Source organism: Ostrea edulis, chromosome 4 (assembly GCF_947568905.1).
Source record: "Ostrea edulis chromosome 4, xbOstEdul1.1, whole genome shotgun sequence".
Taxonomy (NCBI): Eukaryota; Metazoa; Mollusca; class Bivalvia; order Ostreida; family Ostreidae; genus Ostrea; species Ostrea edulis.
This window is the reverse complement of record NC_079167.1, coordinates 69,204,619-69,222,555: the sequence shown is the minus strand read 5'-3', so window position 1 is coordinate 69,222,555 and position 17,937 is coordinate 69,204,619. Positions and strand designations below refer to the sequence as shown.

The 17,937-nt window shown below is 34.6% G+C and overlaps 1 protein-coding gene across 5 annotated transcripts in view; it reads left to right on the top strand.

Annotated features, from left to right (window-relative positions):
- LOC125671916 (BAI1-associated protein 3-like) overlaps positions 1-17,937 on the top strand; it is a 120,374-nt gene that overhangs the window by 58,547 nt on the left and 43,890 nt on the right. For 4 of the 5 annotated variants that reach the window (XR_008802595.1, XM_048907901.2, XM_048907902.2 and 1 more), the window contains exons 9-18: positions 459-627; positions 1,857-2,060; positions 2,925-3,028; positions 7,373-7,490; positions 8,896-9,020; positions 10,345-10,435; positions 10,534-10,590; positions 11,999-12,111; positions 12,212-12,263; positions 12,686-12,721. Coding sequence is in view for 4 of the 5 variants with exons in the window: in XM_048907901.2 (XP_048763858.1) it covers positions 459-627; positions 1,857-2,060; positions 2,925-3,028; positions 7,373-7,490; positions 8,896-9,020; positions 10,345-10,435; positions 10,534-10,590; positions 11,999-12,111; positions 12,212-12,263; positions 12,686-12,721 (1,069 nt within the window). In the remaining variant the exon portion in view is untranslated. The remainder of the gene's footprint in view (positions 1-458; positions 628-1,856; positions 2,061-2,924; positions 3,029-7,372; positions 7,491-8,895; positions 9,021-10,344; positions 10,436-10,533; positions 10,591-11,998; positions 12,112-12,211; positions 12,264-12,685; positions 12,722-17,937) is intronic. The other variant, XM_048907903.2, reaches the window with a different exon arrangement.

Here is a 17,937-nt window from a genome sequence, read left to right as displayed (position 1 = left end):
CCTGCTCAGGTGAGCAATGTGGACATGGGGTTTTTTGGTGTTGGTTTGTCCTTTTATTTGTCTCTGTCAACTCTATGCTTAAAGATATAAACTTTAACATGTCATGGATATAAGTTTTATCTTGTCTCTGTCAACTCTATCCTAAAGATGTAAACTTTAACATATGGATGTAAGTTTTATTTTGTCTCTGTCAACTCTATCCTTAAAGATATAAACTTTAACATATGGATGTAAGTTTCAAACTACATGTATACAGGATGGATACTATATAAAGTTAAGGTGAAAGGTATAGTTTTTGACTGATAAGGTCAACTCTATTCATCAAGGTCATCTCAAATTTGCAACATTTGAATGTGATCTCACTAGGAGGTATAATTGGTTCACATATATGCTAGGATACATTTACAGATAACTTATACCGAGTCAGTTCAATACAGTTTATTGCATGCATTTTTCAGGGACCATGATGAAGAATTTTCGGTGATTGATGCAGCCAAGAAATTGAATGAAGTCCAGAGTATGAAGGGATTGGGGAGGTTCTTTAAACAGGTGGCCCAGTCAGCCAGGTCCGGGAAGAAAGGTGGAGATGTAGATGATTTCCTTGGCTGTGTCACTGTCTCCATGCATGTAAGTCAACAGAGTGAAGATTTAAACCTAGACAAACCAGTATCAAAAAGTTCACAGAAAATTTAGAGTACCGATAGCCTGGAAATGTTCTGGATAAGTCAAAGAATTTCACACTTGTGTAATTATTGTCTACTGCATCGTTTTTTGTTGACTTGATATTTTGTGTGCAAAGATTTCTATAGTTAGCTCTGTATTCTGGAGCAATGTTTCAGATGATGAAGCTGTCTGAATGATGCAGTCTTTTGTTAAATGAAATTCAATCCTAAATAGACATGGTGACATCTTATTAAAGCGTTGTAGTGGTAGCGGAAATAATCATTGTCCATCCATCAATTTGTAAAAAAAATTATATTAATCTCCAAAAGTACACTGCAGCATTATACATTCCAGACAATTATTCTTTTATTGTTGATAAATGGCTTTTGTCAAATTTCTCAAGAGTGTCATTGTATTTGTAGCAGAGAGAGTCCTATATTCATCAATATCCATCGATGAGCGACACATGATCATTTGTCTCGTACAATTACTAATTCATTTTAGATGAAAGGTCAAGTGAGATTTTCTGATCAAAGTTTGTCTGTCTGTCTGTTGTCTGTAAACTTTTCACATTTTCAACTTCATCTCAAGAACCTTGAAGTCAATTTTAGCCTTACTGGTAATTAAGAAGTAGTCAAAATAGGGTGGGTTGATTAAAAAATCTCAAGAACCGAAGGTGCGAACACGTTCATAAAGTATGTCAGTGCAAAGTGTCGCAGTTCATACTCTCATGTTTTTTCAAAAATAAAAATTATTTCTTTGATGACTTCATTTCATTGATGTAATAGTAATGCCCCTAATCTTAGAACTTAACAGGCTGCCAGCAAAGGCATTTGTGCCCTACTGCCACATACAGTTTTTTGCTACAAGGAGTTTTGCACTAAGCCAAATCTAGTTATTTGTAATGGTCTTATTGCTACTTTTCCAATGCATTTTATGTAAAGAATGACTGGACTACATGTATAAATTGAGAGCAGACTTTTTGTAATGGCAATGCTTATAAGAATGGCAGTTGGTCAAAATTTTGCAACTGGTTAGTCATAACTTCTTTTGACCAATGAACCGGTTAATCAATTAATGTGATTGAGAGATTGATTAGTGAAGAAAATATTGACAAGATTTTCTTGTATTGAAATTATATAAAAGGAATATTTCAGACTATAACGTATAAATGATGCTTTTGTCACCAACAGGACCTTCCTTCAACGGGAGAGGAGAAGTATTTCCAGTTACATGGAAGGTCCAGTAAATCTAACGTCCAAGGGGAAATCAAATTGAGGCTCCAGCTGGCCACGCGTGAGGACCAAGGACTGGATGAGGATGACAACTGGACAGATGTCAGGCAACATGAGGATCTCATCTGTCTATTCATTGAACATGAAGTCAGACGACTAAGGGTAAGCTATAGTATGATATCCATTAATATTTGATCCATCTATGACTTTAAGTTGTTAATGAATCTGGCTGGCAATTCATATTGTATCCTCCATGACTTTGTTTAACTGTAGAATGCAATGTCAATGTTTCAATGTAGTAAAAAAAAATATATAAATACAAGATGTGTTTGTAAAACACTGATGTCCCTGGAATACAACATTTTAGTGAATAATTTTCAAAGTAGGTCAGAGGTCAATTTGAAGGTCACAGTATCAACAAATTTGGTACCAATGGAAAGGTCTTACAAGGAATGCACATGCTTAATATAAGAACAGTACTTCGTACGATTTGAATGATGGCTTATATTTGAATTTTTTAAAAGTAGGTCAAAGGTCAATGTTAAGGTCACCAGATCAAAGATTTTGGTACCAATGGAAAGGTCTTGCCACAAGTTTGAAAATCGCCAAAAGCTAAGTCATGCAATTATAAGTCAATGTCAAGATCACAAGGTCAACAAACCTGGTATCGTTGGAAAGGCCTTCTCACAAAAAATGCACATGTTTAATATAAAAACAGTATACCTTTTACAATTTGAAAGATATGGCTTATATTTTAATTTTCTAAATGTAGGTCAAAGGTCATTGTTAAGGTCACCTGGTCAAAGATTTTGGTGTCAATGGAAAATTCTTGCCACAAGGAATACACATACCAAATATGACAGGTCTACCTCTTATGGTGTAAAAGATATGACCAAGGTTAATAGGTTTTTGCCACAGATAGACAGGCAGGCCAAAAACTATATGCCCCTGAATCTTTAATTACGGGGTGGAGGGAAAAAAATATCACTACTATAAAGGTTTAGAGTGTAGTTTCCACATTTTTAGGAGCTGCCTAGTTCATGGAGTGGGAAACTGCCAAGAGCAGCCACCACAATCTTGCATCAACATGCCATACAGGGGGATGTTACCGATGTTCAACAAGCAGTCTGGTAAATTGTGAACTTTCTTACATTGTATAGAGTCAAAATCTTATCACAAAGGAGTGGGGTGGGGTATATTTTCTAATATTTTTTTTTATTTTGCTAGGGAAGTAAATACAGTGATTCATTTTGAAAATGGTTATCATGAGTCCAGCGAACCCCCATGATTATAATAATGAGCCCCAAGCTAAAATCAATGTGTCCAAAGTTTATTTTTTCAAACAAAAGTAATTTCTGTTGAAACATTCTAATCTTTCAAATTTCCCCAACCTCTACTGGATCAATGTTTGACTGTGGGGACTTGATGTTTGTTCCCCCCCCCCCCCCCCCCCCCCCCCCCCCCCCCCCCCCCCCCCCCCCGTGCTAAATACTGTCAAAGTTATTATTGGTGTCGCTTAAATTTGTAAGAATTGTACTTAATTTTCCCTGCGTCCATTGGGATGTACATTTATTGATATCGTGTTCTGAGCAAATCTAATGTGTAATTTACTCAGGACGCATGCCAAAATGAATATCTGTAAATAGTATTCAAAGATTTAGGGATGTTCCACTTAATAAGAGTTGTCTCGCGATCCATCACAAATTTGCTTGTATTTGGTATATATATACAGAATATTATGCCCAGTATTTGTTAAAAAGAGGATAACAATTTTTCATTTTGATGACATCAAACTTTAAACAATTTAGGATGTCCAGTGGAGTTTTCCAAAATATTTTTTTTCTCTAATCTGCAAAGTAATTTAATCAAATGTATGTTGTTTGCAATGAAATCTTTCAAGAGAAGGTGGAGAGACCCGTGCTCAAGATCGCCCATGTGTGACTACATTGTATATAGTGCTCTCAGCCAGATGTGTAGACTGAACTGAATGTGGAGAGAAAAATATGATGAAATTGAGACATATTTAATCAAAAGTTCATTTTATTACCATGTTCTAAGTAGAAACACAATGTATTGATAATCAACATGTTGTCGTCAAATTCCATATTGCAATTATTAGAGTGATACTTTGTTTCTAATTATCAGAAAAGATGAATGTGAAATTTATATTTGTCTTCTGTAAACGTTTATGCAGAGCCCATTGAATTACCATCTGACTATTAACAACTGGAGATAATCAACGTGTTGTCGTCAAATTCCATATTGCAATTATTAGAGTGATACTTTGTTTCTAATTATCAGAAAAGATGAATGTGAAATTTATATTTGTCTTCTGTAAACGTTTATGCAGAGCCCATTGAATTACCATCTGACTATTAACAACTGGAGGATTTAGATATGGACCGTAAAGATGTCATCTTAAAGAGTGGTCAGTTTGCTTGTAATTAGCACCTGTCTGCTTGCATGATTAACAAGTTTCTAGTTGTGAGCAATTTACAATTAACACTCATGCATATAACCACAACAGCTGTGAATAACAAAAGTAAAGACAAAGGAGAAGATAGAATAAGGGCCTTTTGTTTTGTCTTGGACAAGAATGATGCTCTGTCATGTTGGAGTGTTTGCAGTCTAAATTTCTCTAGATGGAGAATAGCAGATTTAGACAGCAACATAGCTACAGCAACATAGCGACAGCAACAAAGTGTCCAAACCAATATTTAAATGTTTACACAAACATTTCATTTTCTTGGTTTAAATTCTTGTCCTACAACAGTTAAAACTTGTTGAGCAATGAACTTACCAGTTTTTGTTTTCTGTTAAACTTTTGAATAAAAACTAGTAGTCTTGTTAATCATTGTTATCAAAAATGATTGCAGGCATGTTCTGTTGAATATTCGTTTCATTAATTTTCCACTTAAAATTGTGAAACCTAGAAAGAAAAAAAATGCCTTCTGAAAATGGGGGCCATATTATTATTAGGTTTCTTAATTACTGACTGTAATTCGATCCAAGCCTTGAAAACACTTGTACTGAGTCTAATGTTACTGCAGATTCACCTTTGTTTTACAACCCTATGATCCATATCAGTAAGAAAATGTATTTTAACAAACATTTATTCGACAATAATATCAGACACATTAATTATATTATTGAGGAAGATGGTACTTTTTTTAGCTATGAAACTATTAGTGCTACTTATCCAAATGTAAAAATTAACTTCTTGGAATATGCAAGTATTATCCATGCTATAAAAACTTGGATTAAGCAGGCAGGTACAGAGGTTACCAAATCCTTTTATTAGAAGAAACATTTACAATGTACTGAAGTGTAAAAAATAAAAGTTTTTTTTTATGAATTTTTAAACAAAAACTCTTCGGTGACTGCAGGTACAATAAGATGGAGTCAGCTTTTGGATATTGATAACAGAGAATGGAAAATTTCCAATATACTGCCTTTCAAAATAACTAAAAACTGCAAACTCCAATGGTTTCAATTTAGAATAAATAACAGAATTTTAGCAACAAATTCGTTTTTATTTAAAATTAAAAAAGTAAATTGTAAGATATGTACATTTTGTCACAGAGAAGAAGAGACAATAAATAGAACATATACTGTGGGAACGTGTGTTCAAGCATTCCTAGATGAGTTTCAACTTTACATAGAAGATAAAACAAACTTTCAAATAGTTTTTACCAAAAAATATTTTATTTTAGGTATTCCTGGTAAAAAGTTTTGTATGCAAAATACTCTTTATCATTTGGTTGAAATACTATATTTATACAGCAAGGTGTACTGAGAAATCATTGAACATTCGTTTTGCAATCTAATTAAAATCAGACTTCTTAGATCCACGCCGTATTCTCTGCGTAAGTAGATCTGACATAACCCGATTAGGGGTCATGTTCAGATGAACTTTATTTCAGCCAATCAGCGCGTCGGCTTTGAAATCGTCGCTGTTCACAATTCAAGGAAAATGGCTGCGATTGATTGGTTTGAAAGAAATCATCGCAGCTAAATGTGACGTCACAATGCACCGTTTACGTCGACTGGCGTTATATTCCTCGCGTTAATTAAGTAAACCATCTTGAAAACTATTCAAATTGTACTCATCCCTATTCATACATAAATTGGAATTCACAATGAATTTAATTTGGGTGTTTTGTTGTTTGTATGAACGGAATAGATTAGGCATTATTGTGAAAGTTTAAAATTCATTATGCAAGAATATACAATTTTACAGTGTGGAATAAACTTCGTGGGAGAGAGATTACAGCAATTTGTTTACGAATTGCCAGGAACCGCCTAAATAGCCATCATTGTCTTTATGGCACAATCTGACTGGCTGATAGTTCTCATGAATATTCCAAGCGAAAGGTCATGCAGACATGACCCCCTATGGTGTTATGTCAGATCCTATTGTAGTGATTGTGAGCGTATTCTAGGATCTGATTTTAATTAGATAATTAGATTGATTCGTTTTGCAATATCCTACTTTAAAACTCTTTTATGAAACACAAGAATACCTATTTTACAAAAATGGTGATAAAGAAAAATTTGATGCCCATTGGAACAGATGGAACCTGATCTTTCCTTAACTCTAACTCTTTCTCTCTCTCTCTCTCTCTCTCTCTCTCTCTCTCTCTCTCTCTCTCTCTCATATAAAAGACCTGTCTGTTTCCTACATGATCCTTGGTATGCATATATTGAACATGTATTATGATATATACAGATTGTTAAAAAAAATAAAAAAATAATTGACTGTACAGAAGTTTGTCGAGTTGTGCGTTAAAGCCCAGAGAAGAGGAGGCGAAGCTGGAAGCTGAGAATTCTATGGACTTTAACAACCCAACAAATATCTGTAGATTAAGTCAGTAGTAACTAATTAATTTATCAACAGCCAATAAATAATACCTGTATATGATGACAAATATGATATTATTCATGAATTTATATTAGGATTTCTTTATGAAATTCATAGCATAAAGATTCACTTAATGAAAGAAGCAGCAATTTTTATTTTAAGCTCCCAGATAGATTTGCGAAAAATTTATCTATAGTTAATATTTGACTGAATTGATGGCAAAATAGTCAGATTTACAGTATTCATTGTATAATCTTTAGTCAGATTTACAGTATTCATTGTATAATCTTTAGTCAGATTTACAGTATTCATTGTATAATCTTTAGTCAGATTTACAGTATTCATAGTATAATCTTTAGTCAGATTTACAGTATTGTGTTATCTTTAGTCAGATTTACAGTATTCATTGTATAATCTTTAGTCAGATTTACAGTATTGTGTAATCTTTAGTCAGATTTACAGTATTCATTGTGGAATCTTTAGTCAGATTTACAGTATTCATTGTGTAATTTTTTGTCAGATTTACAGTATTCATTGTATAATCTTTGCTAGTATAAGTTTGTTTATTATACCAGTGTAGCATATTTTAATGCCATGAAATGACATTTTCCAGCAGATGGATGGCCTATAGCAGAAAACACATGGAGTATACCTTTAGTTATGAGCTTCTGCTGAGACTTTTGGAAAACTTGGACCAGAAGTGGACAGCAGATTCGTTATCGCGTGAAGAGGTACTGTATACCTCATGAGATTGGCCCAGATACAGTATAGTTCTCATGGAAGCTATGTGTCAAGTCAGTTTTGAGTCCCAATCCTACCAACTAAATTTTGCTTAAAAACGCATATTCTATTACAGTATAATTTGTCCAAACCGGCCTCTGAGTACTCCGGCGCTCTGTCAATTCCAGTCACAAAATGTAGTCCCCAACATTTCTTTAACAAATCCTTTATTAATAATTCCCTGTACTCCGGATACTGCGTATTCTGTATATCGGCGGCCTTACACAGTCCCAGCTGCTGTTAATTAACTTTAATTATCCTGTATAGGCCCCAAGATGATACACCACCCTAATTGTTACATCAATTGTATTTGGTTTACACAAGGTCCCAACTGCTTGTAATTAGCTCTAATTATCGTATTTAAACCAGTCACCCCATGATGACCAACCTGTCAGTATATTGGATTGATCACTCACAGTGTGCACAAAGAGTGTCTCAAGGGAAGTCTCAGGTAAGTAAAAGAGTTCAATTGGCAATGAGTCGTAATCAGTTTAAAATAAAACCTGATTTTTGGGGATGCTTTTTTCAATTATGACAGCACCAAGCACAAGGTAATGGTGCACAAGCCTCCCCATAACGAGACGTGGACTGACAATAAAAGACAAAGTTCAATTAATCGATGAATTCGATACATTCTTGGAATGAATCAAAATCGTCAACAACCCAGCCATGTTTTCCAAAAGCAGGGTAGATCTCTCTGAGCTCTCCAACGAGTCAGACAGTGATGATATACAGTTAAGTTAGCTCAACTGACCATATCCGGTCGATCACTCGGCATTACATCAGTTTCCGTTTCACAAATTTATATACAGTTAAATGCGATATTTCCATTAAATACATTTACGATGAAAGTTGGGAAAAAGAAATTTTAGACGAACACAACACAAACTTGACGAACGCACATGATGTAGCACTTGAAGACACCGATGATGTAGATGAAATCGACAATTTACCAACAGAAAAGTGCGCGAATAATTCCCAGATTTTTTATACCGTTTAATAAAAATTGAAACTTTTTCAAAAGAACACGACGATGAAACGCTGACATTTATAGTTTCACATTTTGAATTCTTTTGTGATATAATAAAATGTTAGCAATCATTACACATGTATGCATAATAGATAGCGAATACAAGGGAAGCAACTCTCATACATGTACTTTTCAACATTCTGGACTCTGTGTAAACCAGCCAATTTCTTTGGAACCACAGACAGCCGGTTTAGACAGATTATGCTGTATATATGTGCATGTAAATATGATCATCATTGATGTCAGTTTATAAGGTTTTAAAACGATACGAATTGTTAGATAAAATAATGTGTATCTGAGAGAAATGCTTCAATCATCAATTACAGGAACAGTGTTTAAATGAGTCCTTCACTGCTTTGAAAGATTACTGCATGAGTTTGATAAGGAAACAGAGGGAAGTCTACCCTTACAACAACAAACATGCACTGAGCCGACTTCACCAAATGGTCCAGTAAGTTCTATCAGTGGTCATCAAACAGTACTCTGTAGAGCTTTCCTAGCCAGATTTTTATTTCCTGTAGTATTCGTGTATCTAGTAATTGGTCCATTCTTGTGGCCACATCTGAAATGCTTCTTTGATATGCATCTCCCACATCTTTTAAGATAAACAACTGCAGTCTACCCATAATGGGTAGACGATGGAAATTCAAGATTTTGCATGGTGGGGATTGAGAGATTAGCAACCAAAGATGCCGAAAATGTTTTACAATGTTGACAGCAGGGTTCTTTGGTTTCAACAGTTTAATTCATATCATAAATCTCTTTCATTATTATACCTCACGCAACAAAGTTGCTGAGGGTATAATGTTTTTGACCTGTTTGTTAGTTTGTCAGTCCCTTTTTTTGTCGGTGCAACTCCTCAGAGACCACTCAACAGAATTTTGTGAAACTTTGTAGGTAATGAGGACACACTGTATAGAAGTGCATATTCCCAGGAAGTTCTGATTCAGTAATTTTTCTGGGAGTTATACCCCTTTTGAACTAGAATTTCAAGCCCATCTGTCGTGTTCTTGTCAGTGCAACTCCTCTGAGACCGCTCAACAGGATTTCATGAAAGTTTGTAGTTAATAAGGACACACTGTGCAGATGTGCATATTCCCATGAAATTCTGCTTCAGTACTTTTTCTGGGAGTTAATAAATTATGCCCTTTTGAACTTATAGAATTTCGAGCCCGTCTGTCCTGTTTTTGTTAGTGCAACTCCTCTGAGACCGCTCAACAGAATTCTGTGAAACTTTGTAGTTAATAAGGACACACTGTATAGATGTGCATATTCCCAGGAAATTTTGATTCAATACTTTTTTGGGAGTTATGCCCCTTTTGAACTTAGAGTTTTGAGCCCCTCTGTCCTGTTCATGTCAGTGCACTCCTCTGAGACCGTTCAGCAGAATCTTGTGAACCTTTGTAGTTAATAAGGACACACTTCGTAGATGTGCATATTCCCAAGAAATTCTAAAAAATAATTTTCTTAAAATACCCCTTTTGAGCTGGTCTGTCCTGTTCTTGTCAGTGCAACTCCTCTTAGATCACTCAACAGAATTTCGTGAAACTTTGTAGTTAATAAGGACACACTGTGTAGATGTGCATATTCCCAAAAATTCTGATTCAATACTTTTTCAGGGAGTTATGCCTTTATTGAAGTTAGAATTTTGAGCGCGTCTGTCCTGTTCTTACAGTAATGCATAGCATTACCATTCACTATGTTAGGCATTGTCAAGTAATGTTGGAGCGTGGGGTAAGTGAGCTTGCTCATTTTGCTTTCTTTCATTTTTATAGTGTCTTGGTGAAGATATACAGCATGAAAGTCTTCAAGTATGTCTGTCCATTTGCCAAGGACTTGCACTCTGAAATAAACACAGTTGTCAAGGTAAATGTGTACACAGAAAATGGATGGAGAATATGAAATTAGTTTCACAGTTATTCTTATGACGTAATAAAATATGTCAATCTGATTCTTGTTTTTAGAGAGGCACACATGAATGGTATGAAAGAGCAATCCATATATCGAAAAAGCAATCCAAGGTATTGTAGCAGGTCTGGCGTTCGTATAGTCTGTACTTCGCGTTGTGTTTGTTTTATTTTATTATACCCCCCGCAACAAGTTGTGGGGGGGGGGGGGGGTATACTGGAATTGGGTTTTCCGTCTGTCCGTCCGTCCGTCTGTAGATGCAATGGTTTCCGGGCTCTAAAGCATTATCCTTTCCACCTACCGTCACCATATCATATATATGGACTACCCATGGGATGAAGATGTTCCCTATCAATTTTGGGGTCAAAGTCAAGCGCACTGGACATCGAAGTAGCAATATGGTTTCCGGGCTCTAAAGCGTTATCCTTTCCACCTACAGTCACCATATCATGCATATGGGATGAAGATGTTCCCTATTGATTTTGGGGTCAAAAGGTCAAAGGTCAAACGCACTGGACATCGAAGTAGCAATATGGTTTCCATTTAAATTCTTTAACGTCTTTTTTCATCGCATGGAGATGCTGTGTTCCTAGATACCTTTTGGATCATAATACTGAAGTTTTACCTATTACCAACACCCTTTGGGAGATTGGGGTAAGCGGGGGGTATTCTTAGTGAGCATTGCTCACAGTACCTCTTGTTTTAGTGGCGACTTCGAAACAACCCAACTACACTATGATTAGAAACTTGAAAATAAATTCAATAGAAATGAAAATAAGATAAATAACACTTTACGAATTTATTACCAGTATTAATGTGACAAAGACAATGTCCTAAATCGTAGAACTTAGCCTAGAATCTATCAAGAAATTCACCAACCCAAAGGTAATATGATAATTTAGGAAGTAAAAAGGGGCAAAGTAGATGAAAACATAATTCCAAATTAGGAATAATGGATGGAGAAGGGTAGCTAGCAAGGCCAGCTGTCTCGCTTCCCTGAATAGTAAGCTGCATGGCTTTATATAGCAAATTAAACAATAGAAACTGTCATTAAAGTTATTGGCTGAAAGATAAAGTGGGCATGGTCAAATACAACGGGTGAATAATTTACATTGGGATTGAAATCCAGAAATAAAAGTAACAGTAAAACCCAAACTACCACAATATAAAACGATGAAGAAAAAAACCCCAAGGTTATTAATGAAATAAATCAGTGTACAAAGTATGAAATTCTAAAGAGAGATTATGGAATCGTCTCATTAAATATAAATTTTCCAAAAACTTTTATTGTTTTAATTGTTGGTCTAAAAGGTATACCTGTATTTTAGTGTATGTAAAATTTAGTGCAAATGTACGAGTAGGTCACAGTCCATTTGGCACAATCGTGGATATTATTTCACTTGTGTGCAAGTATTTTCTATATTTCAAAAAGCATATCATGAATTACTGCATTTGAGACTGCACTAAAAGCATTAATATAAATTAAACTTTTACATACAATAAGAATTTATATTGATCTAGCTCCACACGATTGACCAAGAGGAGAATATTATATACAGCCTGATAGACCTGACCAATTGTCTGAACGCTGATCTATACGGGGCCATTAACGAATACCAGAAAATATTTGATCAGTGAGTTGCTTTGTGGAATTTTATGAAGTGTAGACTGAATCTTGTTCTGGGTATGTGTTTGTTTGTGGAATTTTTCATCTCCTGCCTCTCTACCTTACAGAGTCGCCAATGTAAACTACTTCAGTGTTACCTACAAGCAGCTGGAAAAACTGGTGAGTGTATGAACTCTCGAGTACTTTGGGTGAGAATTAAAAGAAAAACATTCATGACATTTTCATCAGTGAAAGCTAGTCTCTCCTCATTTGGGCATGCAGAAATCATTCCCTTTATGATAAGGTTGATTCATGTCAGAAAAAACATGTAAGTAACGAGTGATAGCATGTGTGTTGCTTATTTTTGTAAAGGAAACATGATAATCAAAAATAAGTTTTGATTAAGGTGCTTGTGACAAGCAAGTCAGTAAACATACTTTAACTTTAAAAATATATTTAGATACAAATTTCATATTGTAAATGTTTATCATGTATTCTTTGAATTAAATTTGTGACTTACAATGGATATAGATAATGTTATGGTGTATTAGTGCTGTCTATGTATCGTGTCTCATATGCCTACATTGTGTTTCATCCTGCAGCATTCCAGTCATGTGATCAAGGGCCTTGAGGACGAGGTCGGTGCATGCAGTTTTTAAGTGATCTTCTGGCTTCTTGTGCACAATCTCTTGACTGTATACAGGGAAATTTTTGTCAATGTGGTTGTAATGTGAGAAGGAACTGATTTGTTCCCCAAATATGAACTTCCAAGTTTCTCGTGTATAAAGTTTGATTAATTAATGTCCAGCAATTTGATATGGTGATTAAAATTCTACACAAGCAAAATTATTGTGTAATCCAAAAAATAAAATGATGGTCGGCATACCAATTTCTGGACCCTTGAAAACAAGAGCTTGAAATCACAAGAATTTTTGCTATGGTCACATGCTCATGTATATCAAGTATAAAAAAAATTTGGTGATCCAAAGATTATATGAATACAGGGCTTTTCTCTGGATTTATGGAAATTTGATAAGAAAGAGGAGATTTTTCTTTTTGATGAGTTCAGAAAGTCTTGGTGAATAAGATTCATATACACGTACTGTAGATGTAAGGTTTTTTTTGCATGGTACAGATTTCTGCAGTCTGAGGAAAATCTGCAGAATTTAGTACCAGCATACATTAAATTCATTTTTTTTTTAATTTAAGAAAATGAAACTTTATGATTGCATATTGACGATTGATCAGACACTGTGAATTGTGGTGTCATATTGATAACTGTTCAGAGTATTTCTAAGCAATTTTGATAAATTCAGTTTCTGCTGATTATCTTGAAGTCATACGTGAATACTTTGAATTGAAATTTGGAAATATAGATCGTCCCTGAAAATGTGCAGGTTAAGTTTGTATTTGGTCCAGTCGAATAGTTTTTGCTGCTTGGACTTAGACAATTTATTCCTTCCCATTTCCTCAGTCATACATGTACCTGGATTTTTTTAATTGAAATTTGGGATAAATCATGAGAATACCTATGTCTGAGTACTTTTACAGGTTCAGTCGGATAACTTTTGGCAGAGTTATGGCCCTTGGATAGCATCATTCATATCATTCATACACATCTAGTTTAAATATGCTCTTTATAAAAAAAAATGTTCTTTTAAATTAAACAATATTGAATGGAAATTGATAGTTTTTTTCTACATTGAACCCTTGTTATATAGTGTGAGTATGAATTGACCTTCTTTGCACCCACGGTCAAATAGAAATTTTCAATATGCAGAATTTTGACCCTATGGAAATAAGCATGCCTACAGTATTGAATGCATGCGTATTTTTCAAAGGGACATCAATGGTATGAAAGAATCTTTTTCACAAGATTGCTGAGACAATGTTTATGAAAACAAAAAGGAAACAAAAGAATATCAGAGATCATTGGCAATATTTCCCCGTGCACAATATTTTTATAGTACATATGATATTTATACATTTGTTTACATTTCTCTGCTACTTGCACACTTGTAATTGCAGCTTGGGGAGTTTTGTCTTTTAGTCACTGATGAGATCTATCCACTTGTTTTAGCTCACCAGAGATTAAAGTTCAAGTGAGCTTTTCTGATCAAAATTCTTCCATCATCTGTCCATGTAAACTTTTCACATTTTTGACTCCTATAAAATAATATAGTCTATTTCAACCAAATCCCTCGGTGAAAGGGAATCGAGATTTTTAAAAATGAAAGATGAAACCACGTTTTACAGGGAGATAATCAAGAAAATTAGGTGGGGGGATTGAAAGATCTTGTGAGTTACATAACTTATATAATATGTCAAAAGCTAGTTAAAATCACAATCACCTAAGGGCTATTCCAGAAATAAATACATGGGGGGGGGGGGGGGGGGGGGGGGGGGGGGGCACCTTTTGTATATACCAAGCACCCATAAAAAAAAAAAAAAAAAATTACCCCATGACCCATCAAATTAATAAACTCATTTTACAATGACCCATCTAATAAAAAAAAAAAAAAAAATAACCAGACCCACCACAAAAATATTTTTAAAAATGAAAACGGTACAAATCTCGCGAGGTTTTCGGGACAAACATTCTAGTCAATGACGCGGTAATGCCTGTGCGACATTGTATCACAGTAGTTCTGAAGAAACGATGTCACATCAACAATCAAAGGCATCTATGGCGGGAATGTTGGAAAGATTGGGAGTCCAAACGATGCTATTATCATGAAATGGGTATGGATATGTTTTTCCACGAATCGTTCGTCTTCTAATGGAGCCCGCGCCCGGAGGCCATCACACCGACTGATAAATATAACACATCGGTACCCTCGTATAAATCAACTAAGGTTTGCCTATTTTTATTAGAAAACGAAATACCTATTGGTTTCAAAATATTCCCAAAATCGATGCACTGTAAACTGTAATAATCTACAGAACAGAGTTCGCTGCCATCACGTCCAAAGGCGCCTCTAATTTGAAGAGTGCCGTAATGGAAAGTTATGCGCTGCAAAGAGCGACAATTCGAATAGTTCTATGTTACTTCCGATTTCGAAAGCACGTTTTCAATTTTCCCTCCGACATTTTGTAACCAACACGACAAGAGCGACAATAAAAATATTCTGAAAACTCAACACCCATGTGGCACAAAATAAAACAATAGAAATTACCCACTACCCATAATAAATATTTTTTTAACAGTCCAACCACGGACCAATTAAAATTTGAAAAAATACGACCACCCATACAAAAAAATATCGTTTGCCGCCCGACCCCCCCCCCCCCCCATTTGATCATTTCTGGAACAGCCCTAAGTAGGATGGAACCAAAGTGAGGTTTTCAATTTTTTTTAAGGAATATTAATATAAGAAAATTCTTATTTCTTCTTCTGTGAGGTTTTCAAAAATTCTGTAGGAATATATATGAGAAAATTCTTATTTCTTCTTCTATGGGGTTTTTAAAAATTCTTTAGGAATATTATATAAGAAAATTCTTATTTCTTCTTCTATGGGGGTTTTAAAAATTCTTTAGGAATATTATATAAGAAAATTCTTATTTCTTCTTCTATGGGGGTTTTAAAAATTCTTTAGGAATATTATATAAGAAAATTCTTATTTCTTCTTCTTTAGAACCACATGGTTTGTTTTCTTGATATGCAAGCATTCTTACATAGTGTAGATTCAATTGTATTCAAGAAAATTCAGTTGCTTAGATGAATGATACGGACGTCTTGCTTTGATGAATTCTACAGATTGTGACAGTTTATTGTGGAAATTGATGCAATGCTGTACATAGAGAGTGGTTTCATAGTACCCAAGATAATCTATATATCATTGAACTTTTCTGCAAGACATCAAGTCCATTATGTGATAGATTTCCTTTATTTTTCAAAAACATTTTGTAAATTTTTTAAAGAAACAGTTTCATGAAATTGTTATGAATACTATTATATCATTTTAACCAGTTTTTGTGAAATTTTGATATGCTGTTTAAGGAAAATAGCAATTTTCTGATGTTGAAAACAGGTATATGTGTGCTGATTGATAAAAAATTCATTAATACCACAACATACTTATTTTATCATTTTTATTTGTTACCAAGATATAACATTTGAAGAATCAACAAACAAATATAAGATTGAACCTATAATTCTAGAAGGACGTGGAATTACCTTAAAAATCATAGTAAAATCAAGACTCTCAATCTCTTAAATTCTCAATCTCCTGAAGTAAAATTTCATTGTTTTTCATTCTCGATCTCTCCAATAGTAATGTATATACACAATCACTCCAGCATATAATTATTTCCGCTTGGACCTTTCCTGTATACCGAGGAACGCCATGTAAGTTAGGTGTTTATAGAGGCGACACATCGCCTGTGTTTCCGCGTTGGGTGAATTGGTTAATTTACACACACCCCTCCTTGTGCTTTGTTTTTGTTATATAACTCTACTATAGCCAACGTAACGTCTTGTTTGGACTTGACATTGAAACAGGACTTGATATTGAAACAGTAATTTTGAGAATATTGTGTAGAGACTTGGTAAGAAAACTTTGTTATTTATTAGAATGTGTGCTTTGTGGATCGTCACAATAAAGATTGTAAACTTTACACAAAATATCATTCTTATAACTATCGGTTAAAGTATTAATACATTTGGTTGTCTTTCTTTATTATGAATCTCAATCAATGCAACCATTTCGACCTTGACGAATGATCAGAAAAGAAACAGCAGCCCCTGATTATGTAATTACCACTATACCCTCAGTTTCATTACAATATCTACAATGAGAAAAGAACAATTAAATTCATAAACTTTAAAAAATCTTTTCGCCTATGCAAGGTAAAGTTCTGTGTTGTTAAAATCAAGTTATGAAGGACAATATGTCAAAATGATGCCAGGATGTGGTAAATATGCACTCCGTTTACTATAAAATCTTAACCATAAGGCCAATACAACTTAATTGATAGATTATCATCCCCGCCCACCCCTCAAAAAGCGACCCGTCCCGAATTTTTTTATTTTGCGATTTGTGGAAAATGTTCATGTCCGACTCTGGTATTTGCTTTTCTTATTTACATTTCCGATAACAATGTGAGAAGCCACATGAAGAAAATACTAAATAAACATGGTTTTCTTAATTTCTTGCGTTCTTACGGGCATAAATCTTGAAGAAGTTTGGTATCTTTCTTTGTTTGAAATTAAAGCCCAACCTGAAATTTGTCTGTGAAATAAGCATAGATTGATATTCATCTGGCATTAAATAATATACACTTCTGTTGACAAAAGCTTGTTTGTCATTAATATTTTTTCTGAGAAAATAAAAATTAAAAAATGAAATCCTCCCACCTGCCCCGTACTTTTTGGTGACCCTGGATGATAATCTACCAATTAAATTGAATTGGCCTAATGGCTGGACCCTTAATTTCCTGATTTGACTTCAAACTCTCGATCACTCAAAAGTTTTATGAAGGTCCCTTGACCATCCTCTGGAACTGACAGGTGAAAATGTCAGCCAGAAGATAAATATTCCTTGAACTTCGAGCTATTGAGGTCAGTCACCTATTTGGTTCCATTTTTAGGGTGTGTGTGTTATGTTGTCTGTCCAGAGCATATCTTCAAATTTAAACCATTTTTTCTTTAATGAGAACAAATTCACTATTTCCCTCCATCCAATGTGCCCTGCAGGGGTATGATCGAGCCCCATCGGGACAGTTCTAGTTTTGTAAATTTTCAGAAGCATCACAAGCGAAATACAATTACCCGGTAGTCTGCTATATTTTTATTTTGCTGAAATATGTATAAAAACTAGCTGTTGATAAGCAGACCACTCGTGAATTCATGTTC